Here is an 18,374-nt window from a genome sequence, read left to right on the forward strand (position 1 = left end):
TCAAAACTAGAGTCAAGCCAAATTCAATGGAAATATAATGCCCACAGGACCTGCTTAGCCTCTTAGGTCTTACATAGTTCAGCTCTATAATTTCCTGTTTGGACACAGCCAGCTTCATTTTCTGGTATTCTTAGCAAAAATGACCAAATAGCAGATGAAATCCTGACAGTTGCTGCCAGTGAGAGCAGTCATTAGGCTAGATAAACTGATTAAAAATAGTTTCTCTGTCAGCTGCTGAGATGAGCTATATGGTACTAATTGCGTTTTAGATCAGAAATTCTGGAAGCAGGGATCAGCCAGTGGGAAGCAAAAAGAAATGCAAGAAATAGTTTTGATTTTTTAGTGCTTCATCAACATTGAATCAGGCTGTGATTATTATGAATATAGCCTGTTTGCCAGTCTCTACACTTTCCATGAGTGAGAGGCATGTCTCATTATCTCTTTGCTTCTTGAAGGGGTATTATCATAATGACTTCCAAATTCTTTTAATTACCAAAAGATCAGCATAAAATGTGACAGCTCTTTGTCTCTCTCACAAACAGCAGCTTTAGTGGGAAGATGCGAGGAAAGTGCTCACTAGAACATAGGGGACAATAGGAACTACTAAAGCAGGACCAGAGTATGAATGTACAGGTTCAACTTGGTGCACTGTTATCACTTGTGCTGCATCAAGCACTTTAAAATACTGAGTTTTCAATCTGACAAAATCAGACTAAATGTTCCATTTCATCTTAAATATTTTGTGGGCAGGATGGTGTGGAATGGCAGTCAAGCCCCCCTATCTCTATCTTCCCCCTACCCTTCAGGGGTAGCCTGGACCCCTTCCAGTCAGTAATCCTTTTCTGGATAAAAAAGCATGGGAGGCACATTCCTTGTTGCCCAATGATATACTGTTTCACTTGGACAAGAGTTTTAATAGCATACTAGATTCATGCTTTCAAGAGATTCCACTTCTCAGTGACTTGAGGATATGCTTTGCACTTTTTAAAAATTACATCCTGCTAAAATTTCCCTACCAATAGGATTAGAAAGGTCTCTGACATTACAGGGAATTTCTGTTGGTTTGAGTAGACACTACAGAATTACAGGGATGAATGTCAGGTAAAATAAAAAAACTTTATTGAAAGTAAGCAAATGTCTTCAGTAGAAAGATACATGAAAATTGTAACTTACTGTGGATATTTCTTTAGAAATGTCACTTAAGTTAAAAACAAGGATATAATCTTTGACTCCAGCATATAAAGTATTTGTTTCTTCACTCAGCAAGAGAGTAGAAAAATTGGACAGTCCTTGCTTTTCAAATATCTTTAGATTTTCAGCTTTAAAAAAAGGAATGTTTTAAAATGTTTAAATCTTTATTAAATATGATCTTGGATAAAATCAAATCTTTATATAGATGGTTAAAAACTGGTTTCTAGTTTCAATTTCCACATATGGAGTTTTCTTGCATTGCTTCTTTTTTGCTTTGAAATGTTGTCCATTGCCACAGGCACTTTTAAATGGAAAACTGGCTTATAAATGTACAAAAAGAAATCTATAACACAAGCATATTATATACTGTAAGTACTGGTATTTTACCAGTAATGTAAGTACTAGTATTTTATGCCAAATTTTAGTTTGGCATAAAAAATAATCTTGAAGGAAGTTCAGCCTTCCTAGTGAGGAAAGTTGGATAAGTCCATCTAATAATGTTTCAGGAGCTCTGAACATAAGCTTTATATTATAGTTGGCTCAAAAATCAGTCTAGCTCTGATCTTGACAGGGAGACAGGGACAAGCCAGATATCTTTAAAAGTTCACAGACTATACATTAATGCAAGATAACCATTCAATTTTTACTCATCGTAAAGATCCAATATGGTTATATTTACACAAAGCAATTCCATTTAATTTCCATAACTAATAAACAAACGATGGGAGCCATATTTAATAAGAAATCGTCCTGTTGGACACATATTTCCGTAGTTTTTAATAGATTCAACAAGATGCTTACACTGGTATTTCACTGTTTTTCTTGGTATGACGTTCAGAAGATTACTTGCACCCTGTTGCTGAATTATTCCACAAAGCATTAGAAGACAAAAAGCAACTGTAGCGCCCATGGTTTTCAACTAGATTGTTGCATATTCTATGCATTGATTTCATGGAATTTCAGTCAAAAACACAAAAACAAACAGGGATAATCATTAGTTTGTTCTACAATATTAATTTAAATGTTAAAGTTTGAATTGTTGATCAACTCCTTTATTGGGAAGGAAGGAAGGAGGGAGGGAGGGAGGGAAGGAAGGAAGGCTCTACTATTTCTAGATTCTAATTCTAATTCTAATTCCCAATTCTAACTCATTATCTTTCAGGATTTTACTTTCTCCACCTTTTCTACCAAGAACCACTCCAAATTCTCCCCAATATTTCTGCCAGTAAACTCTTCCTCCTTCTATTGGTATCTCCAGGCAATTCTACTCGACTCTCAATTTTTCATATCAGAAGAGATACCCCAAATTGGAGGCACTCTTGTTATTCTTCTCAGGATACTATCAACAGAATACCTTCCTCCACTCTAGATATATGGTATAGGATTGCAACTCACACCATCCTCAGCCAGTATTCAATTACACACACACACGCGCACACACAAATTTAATAAAATTCCTGTGATATCATGTTCTCAGAGCATATTAATTCTCCGTGAACTGGCACTTGTATTATTTTCACCTCTTTCTCCACTCTTCCTCTCACTGTTTTCTCTATACCAGTGTTTCTCAACCTTGACAATTTTAAGGCATGTGGACTTCAACTCCCAGAATTCCACAGCCAGCAATGCTGGCTGTGGAATTCTGGGAGTTGAAGTCCAGATGCCTTAAAATGGTCAAAGTTGAGAAACACTGCTCTATACTGACCTTAATTCCTCTCAGACTTTACTTTCCACCTAACTCTCCCCTTTTTCCCAGGTAAGGTCCATCCACCACCACCCCCCATTCCGCTTCCCCCATTTTCTCCTCTCTCTCAGCCTCCTTCCCAATTAGCCTCTTTTATGACAGGCTTCTCAGGTCAAGAAGAAGCCGCGCCTCACAACGCGGATCCCGCCATAATTAGCCAGGTTAGCGCTCTCTCAGACCCTCGAAAATGCCTCATTCAATGGGTGACATTATTTTTTTTTTATCCCGCCTTTATTGCTTTATAAGTAACCCAAGGCGGCAAACATTCCTCATACGCCTTCCTCCTCCTACTTCCCCACCCCCCCAGCCACCACCCCGCGAGGCGAGTTGGACTGGCAAGAGGGTGACTGGGCGAAAACCACCCACCACGTTTTCATGCTTTTAAGACATCCCTTCTTCATATCCGTATTTGTAAGCACTCCAGAGGACCACCGCCCCGCCCCGCCCCGCATTTATTTCGCTCGTCAGAAGCCAGCCTCCCTCACCCCGGTTATACCCGATAGAGAACACCCACGTCCCTCTTCCTAACTACCCTAAAAGAGACCGTTGAGGCGAGGATTTAAATACCTCCCCACGCCCCTCCCCTTTATCTTAGCCACGCCCACCCAGCGGCCTGTTCGGCGCAGGGGTTCTCCCGATGAACACGTGACCTTCGGCCGCTGGACAGTCGAACCTTTTTAGCTTAGAATCAGGGGTAGGCAACCTGGGCTCTTTTATGACTCGTGGACTTCAACTCCCAGAATTCCTGAGCCAGCCATGCTGAGGAGAAAGGGAGAGGCTTCCATGCTGAGCCATGCTGGCTCAGGAATTCTGGGAGTTGAAGTCCACAAGTCATAAAGCGGCCTAGGCCTAGGCCAGAGGTAGGCAACCTCGGCTCTTTTATGACTCGTGGACTTCAACTCCCAGAATTCCTGAGCCAGCCGTGCTGAGGGGAAAGGGAGAGGCTTCCATGCTGAGCCATGCTGGCTCAGGAATTCTGGGAGTTGAAGTCCACGAGTCATAAAAGAGCCAAGGTTGCCTACCCCTGGCTTAGGTTTCTTCACGAAGAGCGAACTCCAGGACGTCGAGCGAGCAAGCAAGCAAGCTTTCTTTCCCTCTCTCTTGCTGTTTTAACGACCGTCAGGATTTTTGCAGCCCGGGTCAGGTGGCCCTAATCCATAAAATAACCCAGTTGACGATTACGAGGAAGTAATTTGGGTTTTTTTAAAAAAGAAAAAATAACTGGGTTATTTTATTTGGGTGCTCCATCACGGGAAGCTTTTTAAAAAGAGACTGGGCAGCCATTTGTCTGAAATGGTAGACGGTCTCCTGCTTGAGCAGGGGGTTGGACTAGATGACCTCCAAGGTCCCTTCCAGCTCGGTTATTTTGTTAACATGCTGGCTCAGGAACTCTGGGAGTTGAAGTCCACGAGTCATAAGAGAGTCAAGGTTGCCTACCCCTGGCCTAGAAGAATGATGGTTCTCAGGGAAAGTATAGAACTAAATGGACCTTCATTATTACATAGCAATAGCATGTAGACTTATGTACCACTCCATAGTGCTTTACAGCACTCTCTGGGCGGTTTACAATGTCAGCATATTGCCCCCAACATCTGGCTCCTCATTTTACCAACATCAGAAGGATGGAGGGCTGAGTCAACCACAAGCCCATCGGGATCGAACTCCAGGCTGTGGGCAGAGTTAGTCTGCAATACTGCATTCTAACCACTGCACTACCAGGACTCATTACATTCCACCTGCATTTTGAGGAACTGAGATTCATGTCTCGTTGGACTGCATAGATTGGGCTTTTTGAGGTGAACCAAGGGCAAAGTCACGGTTCATCCAACAGCACATATAATAGCTTCTTCTGAGAGTATATAGCAAGTCAAGCAATTATTGATTTTCAATTGTCTGGATATTTGGGAAAGAAGCGGCTCTTTGGATTTGAAATGTTTGTTATTTGTCTTTGGTCAAAATATGATAAATCCAACTTAATGTTTTTAGGGCCCATCTTGCTCCAGTGAGAGACTGGACTCTCACAAGTCTTACGCAGAAGAACCCACTGACAGGAAACTATGTATGTATGTATGTATGTACTTCCCGTCATTGTTATTTTTACAAATAACTCCAGGCTGTGAACATATCCAACACTTCTTCCAATGAAGGCGAATATTTGTAGCTCAGGGTTGAAATATCAACACTTCCTCCTCCTCTTCCCCCCCCCCACAACATTTATTTTATTTATTTATTTATTAATTTAATTTGTACCCCGCCCTTCTCCTCATGGGACTCAGGGCGGCTAACAGCCTCATAAAAACCACAATACAAATACAATGATATCTATATTAAAAACCGAATTAAAAGGAAATATTTAAGAAGGCCGATCATGTTCTGAGTTTCCATAATAGAACTGACTGAAAGATGTAGAAGCTGAAATTAGTTTGCAAAATTGTCCACTGACCTGGAAGAGGTTCTGAGGCAGACGACGAAGATGCGCCGTGTGGTCCCTTGATGGCTACCTTCTGGGAGCTTGGGATTAGGTCACTTCACCCTTTTCTCACCCACAGTTCTAAGGCTACTGTGGTTTGGGATGAGCAAGTGCCAGTAATAAATAACACAGGCAACTCTAAAAGTCCCGTTTTCAAAATTTCAGCTTGCAGGACAGACGTACGTTGGAGAAGTAATTTTGTTCGGAAGACCATTTAAGAAAGCAAAGTCATATTATCAATAATTAGGGAATTCGTTCCAATTTAAGTAATCAGAAAAAGACGGTTGGGTAAAAGAAGAGTGGAGTAATTTCTGTCCTATTTCCTTGATTGGAAGCACTCTGGCTGTAAAATATTATGCACCTGTGCCTCTAGCAACATGCTGCAGTCAGTTCTCATGTGTATCAGATGGCACATATAATGCAGTAGAAGTGCTGGACACGCTGAATTTAAAACACACAAGAGAACACTCTGTTCCAAGGTGACTCAGATTAAGCACATAAATCTTGGCTTGTTTTCTTAATCTGGGAGAGCAATATTTCACAGAAAGGCCCAAAACAAGAACATAAAGGCAGTGATCAGGATAGGCATACATAACACCTCCATGCTTCTACTATACATGCTTCTCTTATTCTTACAACACTATTATTCTGCATACTGCCATCAGGTTCCAAGAGACACAAACCAAGCCCCAAGTTCAGATGATCCACTAAGTCAGGGGTAGGCAACCTTGGCTCTTTTATGACTCGTGGACTTCAACTCCCAGAATTCCTGAGCCAGCTATGCCAAGATTGCCTACCCCTGCACTAAGTCAACTGAGCCACTTAACATGCAAGTGTATGTGAGATGAATACAGGTAGTCCTCGGCTTACGACCGCAACTGAGCCCAAAATTTATGTTGCTGGGTGAGACATTCGTTAAGTGAAATTTTGCCCCATTTTATGATCTTTGTTGCCACAGTTGTTAAGTGAATCTGGCTTCCCCACTGACTTGGCTTGTCAGATCGCAAAAGGGGATCACGTGACCTCTAGCTGCTACAACCGTCGTAAATGAGCCGGTTGCCAAGCGTCCGAATTTTGATCATGTGATCCTGGGGATGCTGCAATGGTCAGAAGTGTGAAAAATGGTCATAAGTCACTTATTTCAGTGCCACTGTAAATTTGAATGGTCACTAAGTGAACTTGTAAGTCGAGGACTATCTCTATGCTTAACCATGGTTAGGATTAATTCAGTTGCCACCAAGTCACCAATTAACTACCAGGATAGTGTAGCGTGTTACTGAGTTTAAGGACTGAGCTGTTCAGGTTGTTAGCTGCACCCCCAGCCCGCTAGACACAATTAGAACAGCCTCTAGCAGCAGTGATATACGAGTGTACCATATATGTTTACAAATCTAGTCATCCAGTGTCATTAATTACTGCATTTAATCATCTGCCTCCTATGCATGGCATTTATAAGATTGGTTGTGCTAACTGGTTCCCTAAGAAAGTTTATGAATTAATCCATCAAAGTAATAAATGTGAGGTTGTTTTTTTTTGAGGAATGACACATGAGTGTGAACTAGTCAATCTATTTGTTTTGCTACTATCAATATTAATAGAGCACGAGCTCAGTCTGAAATAGATATCCAGAAAGGAAGAAAAGCTTCACGATTATATTCCTTCTCTAGAAGGATGTGAGACATCCTCTTCAAAGACAACCTTGGCACCATACAAGGTTAGATCGGCTTCATTGAGGAAACCCCACCAGATTCATCTTTTTTCTGCTTTTTGGGTACCTTCTATAGTAATAATAATAATAATAATAATAATAATAATAATAATAATAATAATAATAATAAAGTTGGAAGGGAACTTGGAGGTCATCTAGTCCAACCCCCTGCTCAGGCAGGAAACTCTATACCATTTCGGACAAATGGCTGTCCAGTCTCTTCTTAAAAACTTCCAGTGTTGGAGCATTCACAGCTTCTGGAGGCAGGTTGTTCCATTGGTTAATTGTTCTAGCTGTCAGGAAGTTTCTCCTTAGTTCTAGGTTGCTTCTCTCCTTGATCAGTTTCCACCCGTTGCTTCTCGTCCTGCCTTCAGGCGCCTTGGAGAATAGCTTGACTCCCTCTTCTTTGGGACAGCCCCTGAGATATTGGAACACTGCTATCATGTCCCCCCTCGTCCTTCTCTTCATTAAACTAGACATACCCAATTCCAGCAGCCGTTCCTTATATGTTTTAGCCTCCAGTAATCATCTTTGTTGCTCTTCTCTGCACTCTTTCTAGAGTCTCAACATCTTTTTTACATCGTGGTGACCAAAACTGGATCCAGTATTCCAAGTGTGGCCTTACCAAGGCATTGTAAAGTGGTATTAATACTTCATGTAGTTACTATTTAAAAGGGTGACCCAACTTTTTCCCCGAACATACCTTCCCTTCATAAGACGAGCACTTATTTGTGAAAACTATCCCACATTTGTAGATTCAAGAAATGAAACAAAACCTGGCTTTTTCTACTGATTTTTTTATTGTAGATCTTGATAAAAGGATTACATGCCATTAAGATATTTTAAAAGAAACGTTAAGATCAATCATTGGCTAACAATTTGCTATTCATTACTGGTCAATACTGATAGGTTTTACAAGAAGAAAGGAAAAATATCTGACTGAGGACTTCAAAAATCCAAACATTCCAAACCAAAATTGACACAGAAGAGAGAGACACCCTAGTGACGGGAGTGAAAAATGTTCTTGGATGCTTCTAATCTTCGTTATCAGAGAGCCTGGAAAACTAGAATAATAGAAAAGGTAGTGAACTGACACAGATTGAAACTGGAATTTTTTTTAAAAAAACTGTTTTTATTTTTTTTTTGCAAATGCAGTCAGGCGTTTGCTGGTAGATGTTGCCTGCTAAAGCAGGTTTCAAAACAGACAAACAAAAAACCACGAAGCTTGGTTAGGAAACCCAAATATCCAACATAGGATCGATTGAAAAGCAACACTTTAAAAGCACCAGTGCTGCTGCTGTATAATTTTTGTCCCAGATCAAATCTTCATACAAGGAAGACTGATTAGAATCGCAATAATCTGGGAGGGTTGGAGGTAAATGTTTTTCTCCTTGTCACCACCCCCAAGTAAGAGAATTCGTATTTTTAAATGTTCGAGCGTTCATTATATACTCGTGCAGCTCTGAAGCAAGCTGAAATCAGCAAGGTCACCCCCATCAAAACTGGGTTCAAAGAAACCATCATTTCCCCTGTCTGGAGATTTAGAGCCTTCAGTTGATGCCTCCCAAGAAGTGACAGCTCAGTTTTGGCCCACAAAAGGCACAGAAAAACTGGATTGAGAAAGTGCCTCCCCCAGAGCATAAGAGAAAACATTTGAATATTCATCTCAACTGTTGCAAAGTCTGAAGTTGAGAGAGAAAATGCTTTTAAAGCAACTTGAAAGAATAGGAAAGCTGACTATTAAACAAAACATATTTTTTTTAAAAAAAAGGATGATTTAACCCAACAGAAGTTGCATGTCTAGAGTATTTCAAGTTTACAGATCAAACTAGTTGTTTTGATAGCAGGCAAACATTTGCGATGTGACGCTCTGTGATGTACAAGGAAAGAGAAACCAACAACCCTAAAAACAAGGAGCTAGAACAGAAAAAGATATCAGGATGGTATCTAGGCTTCAAGGCAGTGTCCATTGGGTTAGGACTGGATCCCAAAGGCCTGGAGGATGGGAATTACTTAGAATTCTTCAACAATTCAAACGTACTTGCAAATATTTCGGTTCAAGCAACGAAGCAGTTGATTTGTATCAATGGCTTCCGATTGTCTTAGAAAGTGATGGAACACATCATTTGTTGCTTGCTAGCATGTTCTTCAAAGCTTTTATTCTGTGCCATGATTTTATCTGGCATTTCCTGGAGCTCTAAAGCTTGTCTCAAGAAAGCAACTAGGAGAATACGAAACTAGGTACTGCAATATAGGCCATCACAAGTTTTTAAAATGAAAACGAGTGTGGGGAATCATGCATATTTCAAACCCCACCCCAAAGTGGAATGTGGTGGGGAAAAGAAACTCCATGGCTGTGAGAATTGAAATAAAAAAAAAAAGGGTAATACCAACAAGATGAAGACATCTTCTGGAGACAATCATAGAAAAACTGAAAGACTTGACAAATTTGATGGCAAACACGCTACCGGAATTAAGAAGTATGAGTAATCTGCAAGAATTTTAAAATCAAATCAGGATGCTGTGAATAATCACAGTTTTTAAGCTGGGTTTTACACCCAAGAGTCTTAATGGTACAAGATGTTATTTGATTAACGTAAGTCTTTGCCATATATGTGGCAGCCTTGGTAGACTCATGGAAAAAAGAGATGTTATCTTGAAGAGGTCCAATCGCCACCTTCAACAAACTGTAATCATATTTATTTAACAGGACATAAAATAGACATATCATGGAAGTTAAGAAAAGGCAATCCGAGAATGTGAACAAAAGACACTCAGGCTGGCTTAAATACTGCACATCTTTGGGGAGGAGGCCAGACACACCGATTGTTGGTAAAGGTCCCCAAAACAAGTTCATGAAATTTATGCTAAGGTAATGGTTTTGGTCTGCTGCTGAATTTTTCATAAGCAACTTCCCGGACTCCAGAATTGGTGAAAATAGCAGAATTTACACAAATTTAATTATACCGGGAGTTCGTATTAAAGATGATAAAATTGACACGCTGACCTTGAGAGAAAAAAAATGGAGGAATTTCACCTGTTTGGAACAGGAATAATCCAGTCTACCTTGTTCCAAATAAATACAGTGGGCTCCCCTACTGGGTCCCAACAGGAAGGCCCGCAATTCTGACCATAATTTAGCCAGCCTGGACATTATGCTGGTTAAGGCTGCTAGGAATTACAGCTTAAAACATTTGAAGGGGAATTGATTGGGATATCATTATCAATTATTGCTAAATCATAGGTGACTTCTGATGAAAAGCAGGACTGACTGCTCCTGCTTCTAAAAAGCAGGTTATCTTCTCTCAGGATACCAGAGATGTTTAAATTCTAGGCTTTTTGTATGTTGGGAAGGAACTGGGAAAGATCCAAAACTGAAATCAATTTCTCGCCAGACCAAACAGCAATGGAGGCATTCTACAGCCCTCAGAATTTAACGTCAGTTATGTCATTCTGGATTTTCAACACGAATCAACAATGCGAAAAGCAGAAAAATCTCTGCGGACTTTTTTTTTTTTTTTTTTTTTTTACTCTTGCAACCATTTAAAACGAAAACAACTGGCTCCGTTTTACACACCTACCTATTTATTGGCTCTTTTCATATAGTACATCTGGATCATTCTCTGACGGAACGTAGCAAAGGTATCCTCTTTGTTCTTTCCTGCAACACCCAAGCCCTCCCCTGCCGAGGTAGAGCCCCTACAGGAGGCAAACAAAATTAAAATAAACATGGAGATCATCTCAATTTCTTACTGTCAGCTCCGATGACAAAGTGCAGGATGAATAAGGGGGGGGAACACCCCTAGCTGCCAAGCTTTCAAAAAGATAATCAAGTTTGCAGTTGTTGATCTGTGAGTTATTGGGTGCCTAAAAATCAGCTGCGGTGTAAATTTCTGAGGCTTGCAAAAAAAACAAAAAAAACCCCTAATCGCCTTCCCAAAGGAGCTAAACCTGTTGCAGTTATTTAGAAGATCTTTTAGAACAGGGGTCTTCAAACTTGGCCCTTTTATGACTTGTGGACTTCGACTCCCAGAATTCCTCAGCCAGGCACAGCTGTGCCTGGCTGAGGAATTCTGGGAGTCGAAGTCCACAAGTCATAAAAAGGCCAAGTTTGAAGACCCCTGAGTTAGAAGGCATTAACTTTCAGTAGTTAAGCAATACCCCAGACTGCTAATACGTAAGAATTTTATCCCAGAAAAATAATCTTTTATCCTGCTCTTTCTCCCAAGGAGCTGAGTGACATGAATAAGTTTCTCGAGGAAGGTTTAGCAAAAAAAAAAAAAAAAAAAAAAAAGCTAGAGCAGGGGTCGACAACCTTAAACACTCAAAGAGCCACTTACGCGCATACGCGTGCACACGCACGCGAGGGGGGGGGAGAGATTGATTGAAGAGTTTAATTAAAAAGAAAGAGGCTGCTGTGCATGAGTTTCTCTCTCTCTCCCTCCCTCCCTTTGTCTCCCTCCCTCCCTCTCTCCCCCCCCCCTCTCCCTCTCTCCGATCTTCTGCTCACCTGGCAAGCTGGCTTCACGTTGTTCTCCGACAAGCTGGCTCTCTCCTGCCCTTGGTCTGATAGTCCTCTTCCCCCACTCAGTGAGAGTGTGAGTGTGAGTGAGAGTGAGTGAGTGAGAGAGAGAGAGAGAGAGTTTCTGCTTTCTGCTGCTTCCTGCTTCCTGCTGAGATGCAGCAAAGGCAGGAGCCCCACCCAATAAGCTTGTCAGCTTGTCGGAGAACAGCATGAGGCCACTTTTTTTTACACACACACAGAGAGAGAGAGAGAGAGAGAAAAGCGCAAGTGCCTCTCTCTGTCTCTGCAAATGGCAGAGGAGGCTGGGAGCTGCAGGAGAAGGCTCAAAGAGCCACATGCGGGTCCAGAGCCGCGGGTTGCCGACCTGTGAGCTAGAGAATCTTCCAGTAAACTCCATTATCAAACAGCGATTTGAACTTGGCTCTTCCTAAAGGTCTAAACCAACCATTTATCCACTACCAAACCATCAGAAGATATCCATTCTTACAAAAACAGAAGGAGCTGCCATAAAGGCCAGAAAAAGGAACGGCCTTCTCAGCTTGTTTCCACAGGCGTAACTCAGTGGAATCAAAAGTCTTCTACCATTGAAAATAATGGACCTCTTGATTTGGTATTTATCCTAGAAGAACATTTGGAGACAATTCCTAAACTACTGGAAAAGATAGAACAGTATGGAAAAATAGCAGGACTGAAAATAAACAGAGAAAAAACTAAAGTAATAGTCAAAAATATCTCAGATAAGAAAAAAAAAATGTCAGAAAAAGTAGAACTACAAATAGTTAAAAAGATTAAATACCTGGGAATATACTTAACAACAAGATGTTCAACGATAAAAGAAGATAATTATTTAAAAATTATTGAACCAAATAAGATTGGACTTGGAAAAATGGAAAAACTTGCAGCTGTCGATATAAGGAAGAATTGCTACAGTGAAAATGAATATACTACCAAAAATTATTTCTATTCCAAACAATATCTATAAAACTTGAGAAAAAATTCTTTGAAGATTTAAATTCATGAATTTTGAAATTTATTTGGCAAGGAAAGAAAGCTAGAATCAAGATGAAAATGTTAAAAGAAGCCAAGGAAAATGGAGGTTTTGGTTTGCCAAGAGTGGGTCTTATATTATCAAGTGTCTGTATTAACTTGGGTAAAAGAATGGATAATTCTTATTTGGAGGGACATGATTTACAACTGGGGTGGCACACTTTTTTATGGTATGGGAAAAATAAAATCCATAAGTCCTTTCAAAACCACTACATAAGAAATGCATGATTATCAACATGGGAAAAAATAAAATGTAAAATATATCTGAAAATTCCAGGTTGGCTTTCAACAATGGAAGCACTCGTACACCCAAATTTAGTCAATTTTGAAAAAATCCGGATATACAGAGACTAAATTCTGAAGGGAACTTAAAATCTAAACAAGAAATGGAAAATCAGGGTATCAATCTATCATGGTGGGCATACTTACAAATGCAAGTTGGATATGATAAAGAAGTTAAACTGTATGGATTTATAAGGAGCAAACCTTGTTTGATAAGATATTATTAACCTCTGATGAGAAACTAATTAAGAAAATTTATAATTTTCTATTAAATTTGAAAATGGAAAGCGAACAAGTTAAAGAAACAATGATAAGATGGGCAAAAAGTTTTGGATACAATATAGAATTAGAAAAATGGCAAAACTTGTGGGAAAGAAGATTAGCAAAAATGTTTAAAAACATGTCAGATAGATGTTGGAAATGCAAACACAAGTCAGGTACTTATTGCCATGTTTGGTGGACATGTGCCAAAGCAAAGAATTATTGGGAAAAAAGTATGTGGCTAGAAAAGATGTTGGGAAAATATGTAGATTTTAAACTGGAACTTTTTTTATTAGGTATAATGCCAGAAAAGATTGATAAACAAAGCATATATTTGATTCTACATGTAACAATAGTGGCAAGAATTATATTCGCGCAGTATTGGAAAAATGAAGAAATACCATCAGATGAAGAAATAATTAAAAAAATACTAAAATGTGCGGAGATGGAAAGACTGACTTTAAGGTTGAAAGAAAGGAAGAAATGGAATATTACCAAACTTGAGACTTATTTTATCAATGGCTAGAGGAAAGAATAAAGGATTAGGAATTAAATCTGTATTAGTGAATGTAAACTTAGATAACACATTTGTTGAACAAGTACTATTGAATGAATGAAAAAATCAATAAAAATCTTATTAAAAAAAATAATGGACCTCAAAGATGTAGCCATCTCTAATGATGATCACCAATATGCTCTCTTCATTTTCCTTTTAATCTTCCGGCTTCCCCAAAAAGAGCAGCAAGCACTCTGTTGCATCTCTGGTGCCAAGCGATTCACTGAATGCCTGTTTTTATTAAGTACTGTGAACCTCATTTTCCCAGTTGCAATGTATGGCTGTGAAAGTTGGACCATAAGAAAGGCTGAGCGCCAAAGAATTGAGGCCTCTGAACTGTGGTGCTGGAGAAGACTCCTGCGAGTCTCCTGGACTGCAAGGCGATCAAACCGGTCAGTCCTAGAGGAGATCAATCCCGACTGCTCTTTAGAAGGCCAGATTCTGAAGTTGAAACTCAACTTGGCCACCTAATGAGAAGGAAGGACTCCCTGGAGAAGAGCCTGATGCTGGGAAAGATTGAGGGCAATAGAAGAAGAGGATGACAGAGAAGGAGGTGGCTGGATGGAGTCACTGAAGCAGTAGGCGTGAGCTTAAATGGACCCCAGAAGATGGTAGAGGACAGGAAGGCCTGGAGGAACATTGTCCATGGGGTCGTGATGGGTCGGACACGACTTCGCAACTAACAACAATAATGAACCACAGCAAAAGATTTTGGATGTGCTGCTTTTTTAAGGTTTGCAACTTGGAAAAAAATTGTTCTGAGTTACATGCAGAATCCAGATATATATATACTCGCATTCCTTCTAATCTATAAAAAAATTGGATTAGAAGGAATGAGAGTGATGCCTTTTTTTAAAGCAGCGGTCCTGTATAAAAGTATAAAGGAGATAAATGAGACATAATGAGTAAGGGTTTTCTGAATACCCTTGAGATTAATTTTTGTCTTAGAACAATATTTCCAAATGTGTAGATCATGGTGAAAGAAACAGCAAACTTGTAAAAGCAAGATTCAAGCCTTTTATATCAATTATCTCGATATGGAAAAATAATTTGGATCTGTTTTGACTCTAATCATCAAATAGTAATCCACCATGTATCTAATAATGCACCATCCAATAAGGGGAACCTATTGTAATTGACCGGGAGGGACAGGAAGATTTAGGTGTTGTATTTTCATTAAGAATTCGTAGTGGCACCTTCTGGGATGAATGTGGAGACCTTATTAATCCAGAGATATATATTTTTTATTATACACTGCGCAGAGTTCTCTCTGTTCCAAAACATGATAAAACAAACACTCTGTGTGAATAGGTACAGACTCTTTGGGGGTCTTTGTCTTTGCAATATTCAATTCTGCAATTTTTTTTATTTTTTATTTTGTACTGCTATAAAGCTCTGAGATTCTGACCTACGTCTTATGCATGGTCGGCGGTTATATAAAGGATCAATTCACACGGGTGAACGGTCCATTAGGAATGAAGCAGTCTTGATATTTAAAGGACTTGCAGAATAGGAGGATCAAAGAAAAAAGCTGTGGTACATGATCTGGTCTTCAGGAAGCCCCCGACAGATTAGAGCCAAGTTCATAATTCCCAGGAAAGAGAGCGCAAGAATAAGAAATGGCTAGATCTGGTTTGAATTAAAAAAAGCCAGAGCAGCATAGGAAGATCTGGAATACTTCCAAACCATCCTGAGCAAAAGCTGCTCGGAAAGGATTCGTCGAAGTAGGTCAGCATCTTAAGAAGCGGAAAACATACAGTGGATTCCTTGTGTTGAGCACTGCCATTATCCTGAGACCAGAGCTGCAATACTATTTTTTCCTAGACCCCACCTTGTGGCAAAGAACATGACAACTGACGTCATCTAACTAGTGGCTGAGGCACTCTGCTCTTATAACATAGCTTATAATATAGAAATTAATGAAATATTGCCAATATTTTGGGTGGTGATGATTAATGCAATATGGGATCAAATGACATCTCTGATGAAAGGAAAGGTATCCAGACTTAAAACTATTGCGTTCTGTTCCTTGGGAATAATGTTAAATTGGAAAAGAATCAGCGGTGATTAGTACTGGAAGATTACTAACCTACGAGACAAAAGAAAAACACAAAAGGAAAATGGGCAATTCTGCCATGGAACAAAACAATCTAGCTCCTCTGTCTGGTGTTCAGTTATCACATCATTATATACAATAGTCACACTTTCTTTTACAGAGATTATCTAGAACAGTGGTTCTCAACCTGTGGGTCGGGACCCCATTTGGGGTCGATCGACCATTTCATGGGGGTCACCAAGCAAGGCTTGTCCGCCATTTTTTTTGTCCGCCATTTTTTCCCCTTTTCCGGCGGGTGCCTTACCTCCCTTGAGCTGGGCCAGCTGGTGGTTGGCCTGCTCCGTCTCTGCTGCTTGCCAGTTACGCCTCGGCCAGCGCAGGGGGCGGAACCATGCATGCGCGGTGCTCCCGGGCAGGGAAAGTCCTTGACTTACGACCGGTTGGGTAGTCCTCGACTTACGACCGGTTTAGTCCTCGACTTACGACTGGTTTAGTCCTCGACTTACGACCGGTTGGGGTCACGGCATTAAAAAGGTTGAGAACCACTGATCTAGAAGGTACTGAACCCTCTCCAGTTTGTTAGCACGAAGAGAAAGACCGATGGAGAAGAGTCAGATGTGGTTCAGAAAGTTCCATCAGTGATCATGTTGCTGAGGGATCTTGGGGGAAATTTCAAGGACAGAGGGTGGAAACAACTGTGAGGGATCTCGGAGTCCTAGTGGACAATCGCTTAAATAGGAGCCAGCCGTATGGTGCAGCTGCCAAAAAATCCAACACAGTGCTTGGCTGTATTAACAGAGGGATGGAATCAAGATCATGTGAAGTGTTAATACCACTTTACAATGCCTTGGTAAGGCCACACTTGGAATACTGCATCCAGCTTTGGTCACCGCGATGTAAAAAGGATGTTGAGACTCTAGAAAGAGTACAGAGAAGAGCAACAAAGATGATTAGGGGATTGGAGGCTAAAGCATATAAGGAACGGTTGCTGGAATTGGGTATGTCTAGTTTAATGAAGAGAAGGACGAGGGGGGACATGATAGCAGTGTTCCAATATCTCGGGGGCTGCCACAAAGAAGAGGGAGTCAAGCCCTGCGGGGTGAGGCAAGGCGAGGTGAGGCAGGGTGGGGGTGCCATTGTCGCAGGGCAAGGCGGGGCAGAGGCCGGGGCAGCTGCTGCCTGACACCATCGGCCCCTGCACACAGAGGCCAGTGAGTGCATGGATGCTGGGATGCATCTGGCCACGTGGGACCTCAGTGAGTTAGCGGGCGGCTGGTTGAAGAGGGACAGTTGCCATCTCCGAGGTATGGCGCTCGTGCCCACAGAGAGGGCTCTGAGTGCCACCTCTGGCACGCGTGCCATAGGTTCGCCACCACTGAGATAAGGCAAGGGAAAGATTGCAGGAATCTGATACATTATGAAGGAAAACTGGACAACTTCAAAGACACTCCTATGAAGGGAGGGAACCTGCAGTCCTTCAGATACCGAATACAACATCCGCTATCATGGATATACTGTGCTTGGCTGGGGCTGATGGGAGCTAGAGTACAATAATATTTAACCGAAAGACATTGGATTGGCTTCAAGAGCATACAGCAGAGAGAAAATGGGAGGATTACAGAAATACTTGTTCACAAAAAGGCTAGCATCGAGGCAATAAGTACCACCTCAAACGCATCTCCCAAGGAAATAAACCCTTGAGTTTAGCACAAGTACGTAACCAGGATCTCAAGAGCTCACGCTGATGCGAAGAAGAATCACATTGTTACGACAGACCAGAAAACCTATCATCTAATCTATTTCACATAATGACTATTTGATGTTGCAAAGGGAACAAGAGAACAGTAGGACCTTGGATTTCTGGGAAATGGTTTTCAGAAGAAGACTGCGGCCTCTGATAGTTCAGGTCCCCACAAGTCAAGTGTACGGTATGGTTTACTAAGTTTCTTTTAAAGAAACAGAGGCAGAGACCAATAGTCCTGAAAAAGCTACCTGGCTACTTGCTAATCTCAACACATGCACACCAACTAATTAAGTACATGTGTGTATTCATATATGAACGTGTGCTTGTATCTATATATAAAATATCTAATTAAAAACACATTTATAGCAACTAGGATTTTTTTAAAGATGGTCCCTGGGAGAGACAATTTAGCTTGTCCACTGTTAAGTGGGAAATTGCTAGGAAGAAGACTGTTTAGTTATATGTAGGGACAGATTTTATTTTCCTGGGCTCCAAGATCACCTCAGATGGGGACTGCAGCCAAGAAATTAAAAGACATTTGCTCCTGGGGAGGAAAGCTATGGCAAATCTAGACAGCATACTAAAAAGCAGAGACATCACCCTGCCAACAAAAGTCCAGGCCATGGTTTTCCCAGTTGCAATGTATGGATGTAAAAGTTGGACCATAAGAAAGGCTGAGCGACAAAGAATTGAGGCCTTTGAACTCTGGTGCTGGAGAAGACTCCTGCGAGTCCCCTGGACTGCAAGGCAATCAAACCGGTCAGTCCTAGAGATCAACCCTGACTGCTCC

The 18,374-nt window shown here is 40.9% G+C and overlaps 1 protein-coding gene across 1 annotated transcript in view; it reads right to left on the bottom strand.

Moving 5' to 3' along the window:
• Positions 1-7,899: 7,899 nt before the first annotated feature.
• SUGP2 (SURP and G-patch domain containing 2) overlaps positions 7,900-18,374 on the bottom strand; it is a 45,816-nt gene continuing 35,341 nt past the window's right edge. The window contains exons 10-11 of the mRNA XM_015810706.1: positions 10,695-10,812; positions 7,900-8,177 (exon numbers count right to left, since the gene is read on the bottom strand). Coding sequence (XP_015666192.1) covers positions 10,695-10,812 — 118 coding nt within the window. The 3' untranslated portion in view covers positions 7,900-8,177. The remainder of the gene's footprint in view (positions 8,178-10,694; positions 10,813-18,374) is intronic.

Source organism: Protobothrops mucrosquamatus, unplaced genomic scaffold (genome assembly GCF_001527695.2).
Source record: "Protobothrops mucrosquamatus isolate PMUCROS unplaced genomic scaffold, P.Mucros_1.0 scaffold14, whole genome shotgun sequence".
Lineage (NCBI taxonomy): Eukaryota > Metazoa > Chordata > Lepidosauria > Squamata > Viperidae > Protobothrops > Protobothrops mucrosquamatus.